Consider the following 21,098-nt stretch of genomic DNA (forward strand, 5'->3'; position numbering starts at 1 on the left):
TATGACTAAGTTACAAGTTAACGGAAAGTAGACTTGGTGAAATATATTGTACAATACACACGGAAAATGATGCTTACATTGAATCGATTTTAGCAATGTGAAAGCTGTGTGTTGATCGTCAAAATTTAACAAATCTTTAAAACTTTAGATTTGATATAAAAGCAATAGTTAAGTACTTATGCAGTTGCAAAAGACAAATGGGTTAATAAAGGAACTTGAAAATAAGCACCCGTTTCTCTAGTTTTTACCACTATAATATTGTCAAACAATCCGAATATAAAATAAACTATATCGTTCTATGGTTACATGAGAAATGAAGCTATTAGTAGTCTTTTTCTTTCGAGGTTTGTTAAAAAAATTGTTAATAAAAAATGTTGGTTTTAATGTATTTTTAAAAGCTTAGAAAATAATTACATTTAGATTATTTTCATTATAGTTGCCTAAGCTGCTGGCGATTTTACAAAAGGATGTATTAACAACATTTAAGTAGTAGTTAATTATTAAAATAAGGCGAAATTACTTATCGCTTAATATCCATTAGCATGTTGCCAATTGGGTATCTTGGAAAAGTAAACCAATTAATATAAACATATCAATAGAATAATTAATATATAATTTAAGTTAGAATTCTAAACTTACAATAACAATAATTCAGTTGAACAAATGTTACTGAAAATATTGGTAATTACTTGACAAGCTTTCAAATTTTATTTTCATTTGTTGCTTATTAAAATACACTTGGTATTTATTAAAATTGACCCGGGATATTAAACTACATAGAAATGGAATTGTGGAAAATCCACAATTTAAGTTTATTCGTACTAATAAACTTAATGGAATGCACACACATTTTTTTATTTATTTATAAAATGCTTTTGTTTAAACAATATAAACTTTGGAAACTGAAATTTCGATGGGAAGTCTTAAATAATAGTGAATATCATGCGAATAATGAACCTTGTTACCTATTGCAATTAAAAAAAAACTATTTCTCAGTAAATTTATTTCTATTTCTTAATTTTGTCAAAATAAACAAAAACAATATTCAATAAAAATAAAAATGATTTAGATGTTCTAATATCTTTATCATCGAAGTTATGTTATCAGACATTGAAGTTTTCAATGTTATACACTTTACATTTTCGTTAAAGAAATAATTAACGACATTTCTTAAAGATATCTCGTTGTATGTATGTGAGATAACAACATGTATTTGAATCCTAACTCTCCGATCATCATTAGTACTTCTCGAGGTTACTGCAAGTTAATATCGGTCTTAAGTTAGCATTTTAAACACATAGATGGTAACTCAATGTTAGGTAAATTATATGTAAAACAAATTACTTATGCACTTAATAAAAATAAAAATAATTTTTTTAAGAAAAGCAACTAAAACGCAAATGAAATACCTGATATGTTTATAACTCTTTACAAAATTTTTATAACAACATTAGACACTTTTCAAAATAAAAATGGAATCAGATTACCAGTCTTTGTTCTTGTGTACGGATAGTTATGGTTTTTGTTTGTACTTTCTTTTAAAAGATAAATAAAAAATATTCTGCTAAAGGCCTGAATATTTCATGGAACCTTCATTAAACACTAGCGGTTTTGTTATTTTTCTTCTTCAACATTTTGGCCTTTGTGTTCTTTTTCAATTCACTAATGAAACAACTAGAGAAAAATTAAAACAAAATGCAAAAATGTCCCTTAATTAATTCTTTAATTACCGGTCTTCATGTTCGTATGAATTATTCAACAATTTAAGCGTACTTGTTTGTATATTCTCTTTTAATATTTCGAGAGCTATGAAAATAATCTTTTTATCATCATTTTACACGACTAACTAATCATTCGAATTAAGAATACATTTTTGAATCGTATAGGTTGAAATTTATGCATGCGGATAGTAAATCATTTTATATTTTTAATAACATTTGTGAGAATTATTAAAAAAAAATCATCACACTCTCCGCTCTAGTTTTTCAACTACCTTTAGATGTTCGTTTTTGAATTATTTTAGATTTTTCGTAGTTAAAAATTAAAATAAAAGAAACGATTTGAGACATCAATTTAAAATGCTATATAAATTCATAATAAGTTATTTCATAATTTATAGCCTTTCACCGAGATGCACTGAAGTTTTCTTATGCCAGGTCAAATAAGAAAACTAAGTGATTAAAACAAACGGTTCCATATCAACCTTAATACTAACTATATTTTTAAAATTTTTTTAGAATGTGAATTTTTATAAAGTTTTTTATACTATGGTGATGTATCAGTGATCTTTGGCTTAATAACTAGTTATTATTGTTATTTGTTAAGTCAACGGTGTTGACAATAAGATATACATTTCTTAATTTTTATTATAATTGAGGTGATATTTAAATTTGAATCGACAGTGAAATTTACTAATAAAGACCTACATTCCGGGATGGGTTAGGTATAGTTGCCGAAACGATGACAGACATAATCCACCTGTTGTTCTCAGCTTGTTGTTTCTATAGGTAAAATTATGATGCCAGAGTTGGAAACCAGCTGAACATTATTTCTTTCGCTGAAATAATCATTACCGAAGAACAGAATGTACAGAACGAAATTTTTAACATTCTTTTGATAGTGATATGAAATAATTTTAGTTACACAAAGAAAGTAAAATTAAAAACAATTTTTGAAAAGGCAATAATAATAATATAAATCATAGTTTTGTTATTAAAAATTAATTATTTTTTCTATGACTATTTTCAAACGTTTTTTGTGAACTAAGGAATTTCATATGTTTTATTTGAAAAATTTATTTAATTGAAACGATAAAGAGAGATTCCTTAATGCGTTTTATAATATAAATAAATAAATTTATGAACTAAGAATTTACATTATGGAATATTCAAAATATAATATAAACAATGTCTTACAAAAATATTAATTAACTAAAAATTTATGAAACTATACTATTAAATTTGTTTTTCATTTCAAAACGAAAACAATTTTGTCAATGTTAAAATTATAAGCTTTGATTAAAAATTATTGTAAGTTATTGTAATTTTTATTTTTATTACTTTAATATTATTATGCTTAAAGTTATTATTTAGTTGCTTACAAAAATATTCATGTATTAGACATCAGATTAATAATAAACGTTTTATATTGAGTACCTTTATGTAAAATTAAAATTCACTTTTTTATTATGTTCATATATTAGGTTCCATGCTTACATTAGCTATATTTCTTAGAGTAGCTTAATTTCTATTTTTATTTTTATATTAGTAGTTTATTTAATTTATATAAGAAATAATATAGGTATTATCACCTAGTTACACCTCTTCAATTTAGAATATATATCTAAAATAAGCGCAAATAAATGTTTACTCATAGAATCGCATGACAATTTTAGATTACTCTTGTATATCTACGTTTTATAGTTAGAAGTTTAACGACTCATCAAAAATAAATTATGCTAAATACAGAATAAACATATCACACGGTACTGGTACATTATCATTGCAAACAGTGCCAAGTCAAATCAAGGACAAGTTGTTGAATATATGAAACGATAATTTTACAAAATGTTTTTAAATTTATCTAGGGGTATCTTTTAAGGGTAATACTCAATAGTTAAACGAGAACCTAGAATATATTTTTATGCTATTAATTGAACTGAAAAAAATTTTGATTGGTCAATAACCAATTTGTAATATTAATGTTAAGTTATTATAATTTTTAGGTATAAGCGATAGGGGTAATTACAAATCTGGTTATTAAACAGTCAAATTATTACTTAGTCCTGTCTTCATCTAATAGTATAAAAAATATTTTAGGGTTTCATTAAATCTCGAACTTTATCCTTAAAAAATGTCCTTAGACATAGTTTTTTTAAAAATTAACTTAATACTCACCATAGAGTACAAAAATAAAAAATATATTATTCGGTCGGGTTTATCAGTTTACGTAAAAAAAAATCCATTATTTAATAAAAAATTCATGATACCTCATTCTATATGAGTTACATTATTTTTGAAATGGAAGTTCAGAGTTTGTTTTCATTATTCAGTTGTACTTTAATATTTTTATAGTAAAATAAAATATTAATTTATAACACAAAATTTATAACATAAATCATTTGATGTCACTATTGTAAAATGCTTTTTTAAGACCTTTGATACAGAAATAGTTATTTCAATGCTTTAAGCTGTAGTAAAGTGATACAAGGACAAAAAGAATTGGCTGTACTATTCGGCAGTGTTAGATTTAAGTGATTTGGTTAGTAATTTTAGTTCCTACTGGTGGTGGTCCAGCCCTCATGGGCAATAAATTAACACAACGTTATATACATACAGTAAAAATAGTTATTAACTTCATATTTTAAATTAAATCGATAAAGTAAAGTTTTAATTAACATTATTTTATGTGTGTAATTGCAAATATTGATGAAGGACGAAGGAATTTACAAGTTTCTTATTAGAAATGCCGTAATTTATTTATGATTTTAATATAGTCAAAATTTTACATATTTAAGTGGTATTTTCTACAAGAAAGTTTAGAATTTATTTTAATAATATTAAATGATGTTATTTATTGGACTGTAGAAATTGTATTCAATCCTGAAGATTTGTATGTTAAGGCATAACTATTCAACTTTATTAGAAAAAATTAAAATAATTTCTTAACTTTTTGTATGCAAATAAATAGTGGATATTTTTAAAAAGTAATGTATATTGATATGGTGAACTCATTAGTTCATTAGGCTGCTATAATGGCAGCCGATAACAACCAGCGGATACGCAATTAATTCTAAAAATGAATTACGCAATATAGTAATATACTAATATTTTACCGAATGGACGACGGTGCCGGTGTCGTCCAATACCCCCGTACGATCACAGCTGAACTGTACCCGGACGCAGATTGGGTGCCTCGCTTATAATATACGTTACAGAATATTAATCGGATAACGCTGTCGGTCGTCCAAATACTGCTCGTGTGTACATGCCTACCAACATATACTGAGGGAAACAATTCTAATGTTCGCACACGACAAATGTATTATAACTATTTTACTATTTAAAAATTTGCGTTTTTAATAAAAATGCAGAATTAAGAATATACAATTAATTTTCTTCTTATAATTAATTTTAATAGGGGGTGCGATCGTCCCGTCGTCCAAGCCACGAGCCGCCATACTAAGTATAGTTAATTATTTCATTAGTTATTACAATATCCTTGTGTATTTTGTAGCTTTATGTTATCTTACGAGAAATTCTAATATAAGTTTAATAACATTTGTATATCTAAATAAGAGAAGTTTAAACAACAATTAAGAATACATAAGTGCTTTTGTTTGACGACTCAAGACATGTTGTATATTATACTTGTAGTTTATTACTCAAAATTGTAGAGTATTTTCATTTGCAGATTTAATGTAATATAATATATTATGGTTGTACTAGTAAGCACATTAAAACATCTATATGATGCATTTATAAACTTTTAATTATGAAAAATATAATAATTTTACTAAAGTTATATTTATTTAGTTAATGATCGTTACTTTTGCTGTTATTAATCGTTGAAAGTTGAGAAGGAATTCTTTTCTTAAAATGAGAAAAATATCTGAAAACATCAGCACTTATTTTAAAGTTAATTATTTTATTTAATTTTAAATTGAAGTTAATTTTTATATAATTAAATTGGACGTAAATGAGTTATCGAAATTGGTATTCAAATCATTTAAGGAATAACATGACTGCGACAGTAATGTTATATTTTAGCATGTTAGTGAATTTAGATTTGTTGGAAGACATGTAATGGCTATAGTACATAATATTTTGCGACAGTCAACATATTTTATTTTTAGCCAATTTTTCTAGTATATTTTAAGGAGCTTCTTGGCGTTTGAGCGCCAGAAAAATAAATGAATAATAGAATAAACTTCTAAATGGTCCACTAGGTGAAATAAAACTTTTAACGCTATGCTAAAACAATGAATAGTTTTAAATGCACACAATAATACTTTAGTTTATCTAAAAAAAGGATTTTCATGGAAAAATGTAAAAAGTAAAATTAATCAATAATTTATGTCAAAAGATTTAGTTTGATGAATAGCTTGACATTATTATTTAATATTAAAAAAGAGGTGAAATAAACAATATAAAAACATATGAAGTAATCTAAGTAATAGTTAAAAAAAAATGTTTAAAAGTAAATATATTATTAATTAAAAATGTAAAAGCTTTTTAAAACATTAAAAACATTTATAAAAGTGTCACACACATCAGTGTTTTATTTAAGAGTTGTCATAGTTTTATAGAGAATTTGATTGATAATTAATTTTTTTTATTGAACTTTCATTGTTTATTTTTTTGTAAAATTTTTTCATCTAGTATCTTAATTTTTAAGTATGCATAGTAGCCATAGTGTTTTTTACGTTAGACCCTAATTACAGTCATTAGATACAGAAGCACCATAATCCATGAATGGTGTCAAATACAAAATACAAATTATCTCTATTCAACCGCAGGGTGGGAATTTATATAAATACTGTGACAGACCGACAAGGGTTAGAAAGTTTACGTTTGCATGTACGCACACCCTTAAGGATTAAACAACGGTTTGTTCTGAAAGTCCCAAGAAACTTCTAGAGTAAAATAAATATAAATACACTTAAGTTAAGAAAGTCCTGAAACTTAAAAAATATAAAAACATCATGACGCATAATTTATATTATATTAGTTATGAAAGTAATTTTAAAACAATTCCAGACATAAATATACGTGTTGTATATCTTCTTTTACAAATATTTCAACGTATTACCTTTATTTCGATTAAAATTTTTTTTATTTAATTTAAAAAATGAAGTCATTGAATTTCATTTAAAATTATTTATCAAGATCAATTGACTACTTAAAAATATTAAAAAAGAATTCCTTTTTTTTTCATTCAATATTATATACACAGAGTAATAGAGTATTAATTATGATAAAAGAACACGACTACTTGATGATAAAGCCAACGATTACATATTCACATTCATTTTCTTAATATTAAAAAAAATAATTCTAATTAAATAATTTTTGTAAATAAATTGTCATAATATGCAAAATTTCGTTGCATTGCACATATTACAAAAATTGTACACCAAAAATCTGTGGTAACATTTACACTGTTGTATACTATTAATTCTATATGTATATATGTTAACTTGGTCATTGTAAAAAAACTATACATCTTAGCTTAAAATAATCAATATCATAATTTGCTTATATTTTATTTTAAAGGAAAAAAATTCGGTAAAATACATTTTATTAATGTACAATAGATAAAATTTTTTATGTGTTTTAAATCAAAAGAGATCTTGCATCGATAACGATAATATACGTTTTTACATTCAAGCAATAATTATTTTCGTAGAAAAAACCAATAGTATTATTATCAATGCAATAATAAGATCTTTTCTGGTGTAAAAAATTGGTGGATTATTCCAAAAGCTACTTGATATCCTATTTCCTTATTTATATTCTGATTACAAGTTTTATGATTTATAAGTGTAATATATTACACTTATATATTACGTTCAGTAATTCGGCGCCCCAATATTATCGTTAAAATTTTTTAAAAATTCGTTCTACAGCGTAATTTTCTGGAAGTTTGAAAGTAAACAATCATGAAAATACTTGAACATACTTGCACTTTACTCCGTACTCCTGTTGTTGTTTAATGTTTTGTTTTTCTTCATTTAACACACCGTTTTTACAGCCCATGGACCAAAATGTCATTCAACAAATAAAAATCAACTACAAAAAAACTCTATTGAGCGACGTCATAAAGCAGTTTGACGGAATCATTGAATTTTTAAAAAAAAACCAACATTAAAGACGTTTATAGCCTAGCCCACAGCTGGATAAAGTCAAGAGCGAGAATATCCAGTGTTCATGGAAGAATGTTTGGCTCAACCACTCTGCCTTCATTTCGGACGAGGTGGACGATGATAACTCCAAGATCTCAACTCAACCGTTAACTTCCGAATTTCTAGATGAGTTATTAAAAAAATGTGAAGGTGACTTAACTCTTGCCAACGACGACGTACAAGATTGGTTACACGGGGCAGGCGAGGAGGGAATTCTATCACTCACTGATGATGAAATAATTAGCGAGATTTTGACCGATGACAACGATGATGACGACCAGGAAGTGACGACCAAGCGAACTGTGACCAACAATGAGGTATTAAATGCACTAAACGTATGCACAAAATGGGCGAAGAAAACGATGTCCCTAGCTCCGACATGATGACTTTAAAAAGAATTAAAGAAATGGCTTTCAATAAAGTATATAACAAGGCGAAGAAACAAAAAAAAATTAATGTATATTATTCATAAAAATATGTATGTACATATTGTTAATTATGTAAAATTAGTATGAATACATACATATAACTTTTTTTTTTATGTTATAATCTTTTTTTCTAACTATCCCGATAATCTGGAATTTTTGAGAATCTGGCACTTTTTCGGTCCCATATGTGTCTGATTATCAAGATCGTACTGTATATATTTATAAAGGGAAAGGATCCGATTAAAAAAAAAATATGTTGCATTATAGACGAATATAAATAGTACTTATCTTAAAAAAATTATAATGATTCATTTTTCATAAATTTTTCAAAAATTTATAGCATTATAAAATTAAACATATAAAAAAGAATTTTTATTTATATAATTATAATTACAATTACAATTATCGCACAATTTTTTATACCTATAATTAGCAGTATTATACTTAAAGTTTATTATTAAAAATCCCAGCACAGTGGTGACGTGGCATAGTTGGGTCCAATATAGATGATATCTGACAGTGATTAAAATCACTATCAAAAAAACGCTTCGATGCAAATCTTTAGATAGTGATTAGTTTTAAAAAATTGGTTGATTATTCCAAAAGCTACATGATCTGCTATTTCTTTATTTATATCCCGTTTAAGATAAAGTATGTCGAATAAAAGAGAAATATAAATATTATTTCTCATAAAAATTGTATTGATGTAAAATGTAAAAAATAAAATCAAGAATTTTCACACAAAAATAGCATTCGGTAGCCATTTTCACCATGAAGACAAAATAAAGTCCGAAATTTTTTTTTTCCATAATAAAGTATATTACATTAGCTTTAATTTAAGATATATATAAAAGTGTCAGACTTTCCGGAACACTTTCAAAAGTTAAGTTGAAAAAATTAATTTTTTGTGAAAAAGTTGTCATTTTAAATCCCCCCTGTGTGCAGGTAAAGGGTGAGATTTATAAAATATACCAAATTATAGGTAAGGACATTATGTATCTATAAAAAAACAATTATATTGATCCATACATTTTTTAAAAAGTTATAGCAGTATAAAGTTAAAAATAAAAAAAAGAATTTTTTTCAAAAAACGTATTTTAGCTTCGATGCGAAGCTGAGAAGGTATTGGTTTTACAATGATGTGTTTTTTTTTTTTTTTGTCTGTTACCACTTTTTCTCAGCTCTCAACGAACCGATTTCTTTCAATGATACGTCAAAAGATCACAAATCGTATCTAGTCGAAGACGTTACCCTCGAAAATTGAAAAAAATCTCCTCGTTCCCCGTAAATGGGGGAAACCTCCAAAAAAATTACAAATTTAAAAATCGCTAATTTTCAATTTTTTTTACTAAAAACTACCATAACTTTTTTAAAAATGAACATATCAATAAAGTTTTTTTTATATAGATGCATGATATCATTACCTTTCATTTGGTATATTTTTTTTTTATATGTGACCCTTTACTTGCCCACAGAAGGGGATTTAAAATGACAACTTTTTCACAAAAAATTAATTTTTTCAACTTGATTTTTGAAAATGTTCCGGAAGGTCTGACACTTTTATATATATCTTAAATTAAAGCTAATGTAATATACTTTATAATGGTAAAAAAAAATTTCGGACTTTATTTTATCTTCATGGTGAAAACAGACATTAAACTTAATAAAAAAAATACGATTTTTGTAAAAAAATTCTTTTTTATATTTTTAACTTTATAATGCTATAACTTCTCGAAAGATGTATGGATCAATATAATTCTTTTTTTTGTAGATGCATGATGTCTTTACCTATCATTTGGTATATTTTTTTTATAAATCTGACTTTTTACCTGCCTACAGGGGGGGATTCAAAATGACAACTTTTTCACAAAAAATTGACTTTTTCAACTTAAATTTTGAAAGTGTTCCGGAAATTCTGACAATTTTATATATATCTTAAATTAAAGCTAATGTAATATACTTTATCATGAAAAAAAAAAATTTCGGACTTTATCTTATCTTCACGGTGAAAATGGCTACCGAATGCTATTTTTGTGTGAAAATTCTCGATTTTATTTTTTACATTTTTAACTTTATAATGCTATGACATATTGAAAAGTGTATGGATCAATATTATTTTTTTATGAAAAGTAGTATTTATATAAATCTTTCATTTGACATACTTTATCTTAATTAGGATATTATTAATGAACTAGCAGATCATGTAGCTTTTGGAATAATCCACCAATTTTTTAAAATTAAACACTATCTAAAGATTTGCATCGAAGCGTTTTTTTTTGATAGTGATTTTAATCACTGTCAGATATCATTATACTTGATCCATCTATGCCACGTCACCACTGTGCCGCGACCCCCCTGTGCTGGGTTTTTTTTATTAACTTTGATATACATTTTTATCATGAAAACAAAATAAAGTACGAATTTTTTTTTTTTCACAATAAATTATATTTTATTAGCTTTAATTTAAGATATATATAAATGTGTCAGACTTTTCGGAACACTTTCAAAAATTAAGTTAAAAAAGGTGTCATTTTGAATCCAGGTAAAGGGTCAGATTTATAAAAAATATATACCAAATGATAGGTAAATACCTCATGTATCAATAAAAAAAAATTATATCAAATTTAAAAAAGGTATGGCAGTTTTAAGTAAAAAAAATTGAAAAATTTCGAAAATTAGCAATTTTTAAATTTGTAAATTTTTTAGAGATTTCCTATATTTATGGGGAACGAGAGAAATTTTTTCTATTTTTGAGGGTAATGTCTTCGATTAGATACGATTTGTGATCTTTTGACGTATTGAAAGAAATCGGTTCGGTAAGAGCTGAAAAAAAGTAGTAACAGACACAAAAAAAACACATCATAGTAAAATGAATACCTTCTCAGCTTCACATCGAAGCTAAAATGTTTTTTAAAAATATCAAATTGGTCAAAAGTTAAAGAACATGTTGGATTACCTGTTTAGTTGGGTATATCAAAATTGTGAATAATGAAATGACTACAATTATTGATTCGTTTTTTCAATGTGCTCAAATTACGCCATCATTCAGTTAGTCGATACAGTTTTTGAATTGTTTTAAGAAGATTGAAAGTTTTTAATTTTAGAAAATATTTGCCAAAGGCAAATAGTGACATACTTTTATAATTATTTTAAATGATTTTTTTATTTATGAGTTGTTTTATGATAAATATAATCCATCAAATTTTCCAGAACACTTAAAAATATTATTTATATAGTTTTAGTCTTAGTTTTAGTTATTATCGAAGTGGACATAATGCCCATGCACCCAGACCTGTTGGTCCATTGTGCGCACCTCATATCGAATTGTCTTGATTCGATTTACCCACCTAAGTATTATCACCAAAGTGTTAATACATTACCAACCATAAGTCATCTCTAAAGATGACCAAAGAGTCCTGTCTTTCTGGCGAAATTAAGTATCTCTCTGGGTTTTAGGTTTTTAATATCTTTTTTTTCAGGAAAAGGTTTATTCAAGTAGTTTGATCTTAGCGTGGACAAGGCTTCACATTCGCACATGATATGAAATGAGTCTTCCTCTTCTACTCCACACTTCCTGCACAATGGTGATTCCGATACCCCCATTGCGTTAAGATGTTTAAGCAGGTGACCATGTCCTGTCAGTAGATCAGTCAGGGTGCTTATTTGATGTCTAGTCATGCTATTAAGATCACCCAGCAATAGACCAGGGGTCTTGATAAACATTTTAGATTGTCTAGGTACTACCAAGTACTTCCAGATTTTCCTGTGTTGTTCTCTGCACCAATTCTTGGGTAACGCTTTGAGCGATTGCTCAGTGAGTCCTACCACTGGTTCTGGTCCAACATAGGTGTTCTCTGCTCCTTTCCTGGCTAGAAAGTCAGCATTCTCATTTTCAGTGACACCGTTGTGTCCCGGTACCCACACTAGTGTAACTTTGTTGAACCTCGATAGTGATTCTAAAGTTTCCCTGCATTCGAGGACCAGCTTTGAATTCACCTGATCGTTACAGAGTGCTTTCAAAGCCGCTTGACTACCACTAAAGATAGTTATCTTCCTATTTTTGTATACCAGCAAGTTCTGAGCCCCTACCAGTATCGCCATCACCTCTGCTTGGAAAACAGAGGGTGTTGTGCCCAATGACATACTGACATTTATTCGTGGCTTTAAGCCCCAAATTCCAGCACCTACCTTTCCTGATTTTTTGGATNTTATTATTATTTATATAAATACGACAATTTGTGAAATTCATAAATGTTATACATACCTAATATGTACTACCTAATATGAAATATAATAAAAACCCAGCACAGTTGGATGGCGGCACAGTGGGGTCGTGGCATAGTTGGGTCCAGTATAGATGATATTTGACAGTGATTAAAATCACTATCATAAGAAACGCTTCGATGCAAATCTGTAGATAGTGTTTAATTAAAAAAAAAAATTTGTTAAAATAGCATATTTTTGAATATGGTAGCCATTTGCGCATAGAAGATAAGATGTCGGGACAAATTTTTTTTTTCATTTTATAGTACATAAAATAAGCTTTAATTTGATATATGTTTGAAGGACGCAGTATTTCCGGAACATTTTCAAAAATTAAGTTGAAAAAGTTAGTTTTTGTAAAAAAGTTACTATTTTAAATCCCCCCCATGAGCAGGTTAAGTGATAGATTTTCAAAAAAATGATATTAAATGAAAGGTAAATATCTAAAGTTTTAGTATAAAAAAAAATTATGTTAATTTGTTGATTTTTCAAAAAGTTATGGAAGTTTTAAGAAAAAAAAGTGAAAAAATTTCGAATATTAGCGATTTTTAAATTTGTAATTTTTTTGGATATTTCCCCCATTTTCGAGGAACGAGGGAATTTTTTTCAATTTTTAAGGGTAATGTCTCCAACTAGATACGATTTGTGATCTTTTGACGTATTTTTGAAAGAAATCGGTCCAGTGAGAACTGAGAAAAAGTGGCAACAGACATAAAAAAAAAAAAAAACACATCATAGTAAAATTAATACCTTCTCCGCTTCGCATCGAAGCTAAAAAGATTTGATTTTAAAAGAACAACAATAAGGAATAAGAATGTACTCTAAAATTATTTCATATCTTAAAATACATGGGACCAATTTAATGGTTTAGAATAATTACACAACACGAACTTTTTAATGCAATTGAGGTCAATCTGGAAGGCTAGTCCAAAACAAATAATTGCTATAAAATTAAACTAATTATGACATATTGTATTCTGGCATAATATTGTAATTATTTGTTAATGCTTTATTATTTATTTTTTTTTATGCTTTTTTGTTTTTAATTGTTATGCTTTATTATTTAGATTTTTGTTCGTGGCTGTGTTTGTAAATAACGTTTAAAGTAATTGAATGAATGAATAGTAGTAAGAAATATTTTATAAATTTAAAAGTTCATAATTTTTATTTGATGATAATCACTTTTAAAATTAATAAATTTACAATAGATTAAAAGTGGTGTATTTTGGTTATTTTTTTCTGGCTGAAGCACAATGAAAAGTGCTTTTGGTAGCCAAGTATAACAACACAACGAATTTTATTATCAATTATTATTAATGAACATCAATTTTAAACAGTGTTGAATGATCGTTAACTTGAATATTAAGAACTATCTATAACTATTTTTGGAAAACACATTTTTAATAAAAAATAATTTTTACTTTATTTAGAGCTGTATGTTATCAATGATTTAATTTAATTTAAATATTGAACTACCATACTGACAGTGTTTTTTTCCACTTTTTAAATAAAATGAAAACTATCTAGACATCGATAAACATCAGATGCTTCTTTTATAGGTCTTAGAACAATTATTAATTTTTATAATTTATGAGTTAAACGATAAACTAATAACATCGTAATTATCATTGTTATAATTTTTTAAAGCTCGATAAGATCAGCGCATTGTTTCGTCGTATGTAAATTATTTTTAAATTAATTAAACATTTAATTCTTTTAAATGAATATATGTGTTATGCGGAAAGAGAAAGTTAATGATCCTTTTGTAGAATAAAACATTAGCATTTAGGTATCTCCAAAGAACAACTGCTCCCTCAGGAAGAATAGGTTAAAATTTAATTTACCTACATTTACAGGACTAAATGAGCGTGATAAATTCTGATATTACACCTTTTTTGAGAGGAAGTAAATGCTCATGAGAGGGTATGTTGGACTTATGCCCACATTTGTCAGTTTACTACAGATTTCGCTTTCAATTTGCACCAACAACAGATTATAATATACACATACATATAACAAATAGTAAGTTATGGGTTCTGCCTTTTTCTGGCTGTTAAGCATGACGTTGTTTTCCCAGTTATCAGTACCATTACTGTACATTGGCTTATAGCCCAGAAAATTTTTCATATACCAATACATAGGTGCACAACCACCTAAAATTTCTGTTAGTTGTAAAAGTTCTGCAATTACATTTACATGCTATTCTTACACCAAACGTATAAAATACTTGTTACGTATTATTAGAGAACTATTTATCATATGAAATATTGAAAACGAAATAATTATTTTTATTGGTTCATTAATTTTAATCAATAATATATGTTTTGTAATTATAAAATATGAAAGCATACTATTATATTTATAGCAAATACATTTCCGAAACTTTCTATAAAAAAAAAAAAAAGAGGATTTGCTGGTTGTACTTGAAAAGTCATTAAGAGTTAATAGTTTGGACATCAGCCAGTAATCTTTAAAATAAGATTTATTTTGATATTTTTAACTAGTATAATTTAATTGTATTAATATTCAGGGAATTTTAATAAACAGTATTTGGATTTTAAATGTTTAACAAAAAATACAAGTTCAAATGTCATTAACTTTAAAATCATTACTGTAAAAAACATTCCTGGAATATGGATTATTAGTTAAGCATGTTTAATATATATAATTGTTGTAATACAAATTTATTGTTTTATCTTTAAGTGACATTGCATTCAATAATATTTAAAAAATTGTTTAGATTTTCGAATTATAATTATATATTAGCTGATTGTAAGTATTATTGTTCACATTATAGTTATTAATCAAACTGCATGAAATGCATATTTTATAGCAAGATAAAATTGATTTGTGTACTTATATTGCTAACAATTTATATCATAAAAAAATAATATTTTTTAAGATTAATTAATAAAACATAAATTATAGAGTCTATATTTAAGTACATATTATATAGATATAATGTATTCCGTTATATCGTATATAATATATACAATATAACGAAAATTCAAGTACTACTATATTAAAATAAATATTATCATATCACATGATAATATGTATTTAATTATTTATAATTAATGATATATTATTTCTATAAAAATAAAATGCTAAAATTTATATAAATTAACGTAAATAGTTGTATTATAACCAATTAATATTTTAAAGTAGTCAAAATGACATTTTTGCCATAATTTTTCTTAAATATGTAACTTGGACATCTATAAAGTTTCTTTTAATATGGTATTAAGCGATTAGATTTGAATTACGAATGTATTTACCGCAGTGTAAAAATAAAATATCCATATCCAATACACTGCCTCTACAAAATTAAATACTACTTTAAAAAATGATTCAAAATAGAAACTATGTTATTGAATATTTAGACATTTTTATTATTATTTTTTCCACATTCTAATTTGTAACCATTTTGTAAGTCTTTCTATTTGGTTTATATCTGTAAGCATAAACCAAACAGATTTTTTTCATCAAACCAAATAGGGGTCATTCTTGTCAAAACACTTAAACTGTCTTAGGTTTTGCTAAAAATTTAATATCGCCTTTTGTCATTTATACTTAAATAAAATAATATTGTTTAACCTATTTAATTTTAACTAGACTACTTTTTTTTCCATTGTAATAAATAAAAATTAATACAAAATGAAGAAATTTCCAATCTAGTAGTTACCAAAAATTTTTTTGCAGTGGGATCTAGGTCCTCTGCAAAGTTTATTATTAAATTTGTATAAACTGTTAAAATGTGACAATATCATTAGGAAATAACATCATTTAATGGTAAATTGACTAGGTAATAAGATCACTAGGGGTGTATTAGAAACTATTTTTCAGTAGTGGTGTCAGTATGTGTTTGACACTATTATCAGTGTCAAACACATACTGTTTCCGAAATACGTTTACGCGATTTTTTTTTGTATTATTTGTGTTATTTGAATTAAATATATTTTAGTTTTAAATTAATACTTTTAATTTTAAATAATATTAGTAATAAATAATCATCAATTCTTACAATGTAACGCAATAAAACTGAACCAATATTTTTTAAGCGTATTCAATTTTTTTCTCTAGGGAAAGGTAAGCTTTAGTAGGTAAATATTCATTTTTGAGTAAGTATTCAAGAATAGGTATTCTCATGCATTATTTTTAATCAATTTATATTTTACATCATCTCAAATAAACTTCTTTACATTGATTTATATCTATATAGTTAACACGATATACGTTCTGAGTGTAACTTTACACATAAAAGTGTATTATACTATAGAATCCATAAACCAATCAATATAGTAAAACTTGAACACCTACGAATAAAACGTCAAATTATAAATGTTTTCATCATTTGGATTTCATTATCTCAAACCGGTATTCTCTGAATAAACTATAAAATCTGTCCTAAAATGTCTACATTGAAAAAATCCTCCTGTTAATTCAGAAATGCATTATAAAAATACATTTAATAAACTTTTGGTTAAATGAACCATAGTTTTTGTTAATTTAACCTTTATTTTTATCAGAAGAATAATATATTGATCAAATTAACAAGTATTTTTATAAACTAATATAAAATATAATTCAACTAATAAAAAACTATTTAACAGTTCTTTTATTGGATGTATGTCAATATAAAATTTGTTAGGAAAGCGTAGTCTCTTGACATCAATGGTTTTAAATCTAATTGTACTTCTAAGCGAACAATTAATTGATTAAAATATTTATGAAAAATCCTAATTTATTCATTAAAAATTACATGTTTTTCTTTATTTATAATTTTATATAATTATATTTATTTCATGTAATATCTAAGTGGCCCGGCATGTTCTCACCATTTTTATAAATTTTAATCAAATAAATATTTTTTTAATACATACTTTTGAACTCTAATAATCTTAAAATTTATAATACTGTTTTTATTTTTAAGAAAAAATTAATAATTTAATTTACGAAAAAATAAATTCAAGATAGGATTTTTGTAGAGCAGATTCAAAAAAAAAATACTTTTATTATGCATATTAATTTAACTTTTACACAGTTAAAAAAAAGTAAATTTTTGTGTGTTAATGAACGGTATTAAACGTTGGTTTATATCGCGAAGAAAAAGACAAAAAAATCTTTTTCATGTTAAATATTCGTTATAAGATTTGAATATATTCAATGAAAATTATTATTGTTTGAATGATCGCCTATAATTAAAATGGAAAAAAACAAATTATTATGTTATACAGAGTGTTCAGTAAGTAAGTAAACAGGTAAATTATTATAAACAATGAGACAATAAAAACCCGTTTCCTTACTTAGTGAAAACTCTACATGCAGTCATGAGATCTAGTTGGTATTGATTTATCACATATTTAGTGTTAAGACAATGTTTAGCGTGAAAATTTCGTTCTTTTCTGTCTCTTTTTTGATAACATGGACCAACGATATCGTAAAACAACATGTTTTCTAAAAGCTCATTTCATTAACCAAATCATATCTTATAAGATCGTCAAAGATTTATTCAATATATATAAATACAAAAATTATGAATAATTCAATTTTTTTTAGCAGTATTATTTTTTCCTATGCTATTTTTAATGCTTGTATTTCAGTTTTCAAACTCTTTTTATATTATGTTCTCGTACTTAACTGGAATAAAAATGTTTGTTTTAAAAAGTAAGGTAAAAATCGGCTTACACCATATTCACTTTAATCCCGTTTTACCTTTCACATAAAAGTATTTTATAAGTATTATAATTATTTTTTTAGAGAATTGATTTGTATTAATTTTATATATTATGCATTTTATATAAAACAAATTTACCCCCCGACTACTTAATAATATTTGGTATTTTTAGAGGTTGCAAAAGTAATCGTTAGGTTTTGTCAGGAGTTATAAGCCACATCTCTCGCGACTCCGTAATTTTTTTATCAATGACAAGTAATCTACATACTAATTAGAATAAATGATACATTTTATAAATATATACAAATACAGGGTTATTCATTAAATACGCCTCAGGAAATATTTTCAAAAATATTAGAGACAATCATTATTATATTTTTTTAACAATAATGGATCTTTGTTGAATTGCTTTATACGAAAACTTAATTTTCTGTTATCATTCCTTATACTCTGAACTAGTATGAACTTATGATTTTTAAATGGCAACCAATTTATATATATATATAATCAGATTAATTTTTTTACATTATTTGATTTTCAACGAGTTACAGTTGTTTAAAGTTTAGGAGCGATAAAATAAAGCGTATCTATAATTCTTTGTATTCTTTTTAAACGATTTTTTCTCGAAATATTATTGCTGAACTACAGTAATTGTTTAGGTTATTCTGACTTTTGATGTATATTTTAAGAAAGAGAAGTATGAGATTTTGGGAATTTGATTTTGCTTACCTCTTTTACTAGGCGTATCAGGTGCACTACTGTTTGTCGAAGGAACAGCAGCGGGGGAACCACCGTTAAGCTGTTGGGGATGTTGTTTTTGTGGCTGCTGTTGATCTTCAACTAGTCGCATTACATTTAAATCTGCCGTAAACCAAGACCCTTCGTCGGGTGGTGGCGGCTCTGACGGGTCTGCGGATATGCGTGCAGCAGCACCCGGCGAATCAGACATTTCGATGGGAGCGATAACAACAACACTTTGAGCTAACGATCACTGACCACTCGCACGCTAACGTTGTTGCCTAGATAAACAATATCTTGTTGTGCGAAAGAGCCAACAAACACGCACACACACACACACTTACATACACGGTTACCGCTCGATCGTGTATGTGTTAAATGTGATAAAGTGATATTGTCACATAAAGCAGTGGCGTTGGTACGCGGGCGTCTGTGTGTCGCGCACCGCACGGCCAGACTGCGTATTCGCGTTTATTATCAACACCACGCGCGGTAGTAGCGGACGCTGGAGGAGCGCAGAAGTTCGCTCACCGCTGCCGCCGTCACGGCGTCGTCGTTGGCCCAGGCGCATCGCGAGGCTGCGGAAAGCGCGCGCTTCGCCCCCGTCATAAAGGTTTCGGGGCCGCTGTTCGATAATTCCGAACCTCTCTTACCAAGCCCCCCTTTTCCAAACAGTGCCTCACTACCGCGTTGTTCAATCCCCGGACTTTTCCTCAATGTCTACAAGCGTTACCACCCGGCTTGCTTGAGGGCCAGGGGACGACCTTTTGCACCGGGCGGTGGTGACGTACCACGCCCGCTCGCTCACAGCATCCTCCGCATCCATACCCAGACGGGCTAACTGACCTCAATGTGCCTTATATAAGCGAAAGCACAAAGACTTTTAGGATATTGCACGAGAATTTACATTTTGGATTCTACAACGCCAAACTTATTTACACTCAATAGAAACACAATATCTACACCTGTAGTATACATGCGTATGACATTTGCAAAAAGTGTGGATTATAAAAAAAGCTCAAATATTTTCGTATCTGTGGGTTTTCCTTTTTTGTATGATGGAGGTATATATATTCTCGAATGACTTTCATTTTTATTTGGACATTTTAAGTTAAATTTGACTAGTATAAGACTATAATTTTATTAAATATATTTAGAAGTACATATTCTATTTATAATTAAGCTATTATTAAAAATAACTTGACTAACAAAATATTACGTATAACATTTTATACTTCTATTTTACAACGATTATTACATAGTAGACCTTAAAATACCTAACCAGTATAGTTTTACAAAATTATATGTTATATGTTTTTTGTATATATCAATCAATACATTGTAATTTTCTAAGTACGTTGAACTTATTATCAAGTTAAAATCCTCAAAAAATAAATAATGGAAAGGCGTTTGAAATAATAATTATTTTGATTACTAACAAATAAATTTTCGAGTCAGAAGTAACATTTTAACTACAGATGCATGACTAATACAATCAGGAGCATAAATATTTATTAAAGTTTTAATAATATAAAATTCATATTATGATCGATAGGAATTTTGACAGTGATTTTGAATCTGGCTTTAGATTTTGTCTATAACAAATTGTTTTTGAAATAATTAGTAATTAGTAATTTAGTGTTAACTACACTGTAAAATCATCATAAAAAATAAAACATTTTTTTTAACTTTCCTAAAATGACTTTATGATATTTAATAAGAGTTGTGCAAAATTTAAGACTGTTATATCAAGTTTAACCGATTTTTAGAGTTGAGCATGAGTCATTCTCATAAAAAAAGCTGTATTATGAATTTTTATTTTTTATTTAATTTAAAATTATGAAACTTTAATAGACGAATAGAAAATTTTATAATAATTCAAAAAATATGCAATTTGAGTATTTTAAGTAAATATAAAACGAAAGAATTGATGTTAATACAAAAAAATACGGGAATATTTTGAAAATTCGCAAAATATTGTTTTATTTTGAAGTTATTGAAGCAATAATATAACACGATTTTAAATATATTTCAACGATAAACACGATGATTTATTTAGATTTTATATGTAACAATTGTATAATTAATT

At 26.7% G+C, this 21,098-nt stretch overlaps 2 protein-coding genes across 8 annotated transcripts in view; both read right to left on the reverse strand.

Moving 5' to 3' along the window:
• Positions 1–12,532, reverse strand: part of LOC126903742 (uncharacterized) — a 94,229-nt gene extending 81,697 nt beyond the window's left edge. The window contains exon 1 of the mRNA XM_050682198.1: positions 10,120–12,532. Within this exon, the coding sequence (XP_050538155.1) occupies positions 11,728–12,474 (747 nt within the window). The 5' untranslated portion in view covers positions 12,475–12,532 and the 3' untranslated portion in view covers positions 10,120–11,727. The remainder of the gene's footprint in view (positions 1–10,119) is intronic.
• LOC126903727 (solute carrier family 12 member 6) overlaps positions 1–21,098 on the reverse strand; it is a 170,516-nt gene that overhangs the window by 14,125 nt on the left and 135,293 nt on the right. The window contains exon 1 of one of the 7 annotated variants that reach the window (XM_050682150.1): positions 19,001–19,473. The exons of the other annotated variants lie outside the window; for them this stretch is intronic. Coding sequence (XP_050538107.1) covers positions 19,001–19,220 — 220 coding nt within the window. The 5' untranslated portion in view covers positions 19,221–19,473. Of the gene's footprint in view, positions 1–19,000; positions 19,474–21,098 lie in introns of those variants that run through there. 7 annotated transcript variants of the gene reach the window in all.

The sequence above is a fragment of the Daktulosphaira vitifoliae genome, unplaced genomic scaffold, assembly GCF_025091365.1.
Source record: "Daktulosphaira vitifoliae isolate Bord-2020 unplaced genomic scaffold, ASM2509136v1 Scaffold_4, whole genome shotgun sequence".
NCBI classification, from domain to species: Eukaryota; Metazoa; Arthropoda; class Insecta; order Hemiptera; family Phylloxeridae; genus Daktulosphaira; species Daktulosphaira vitifoliae.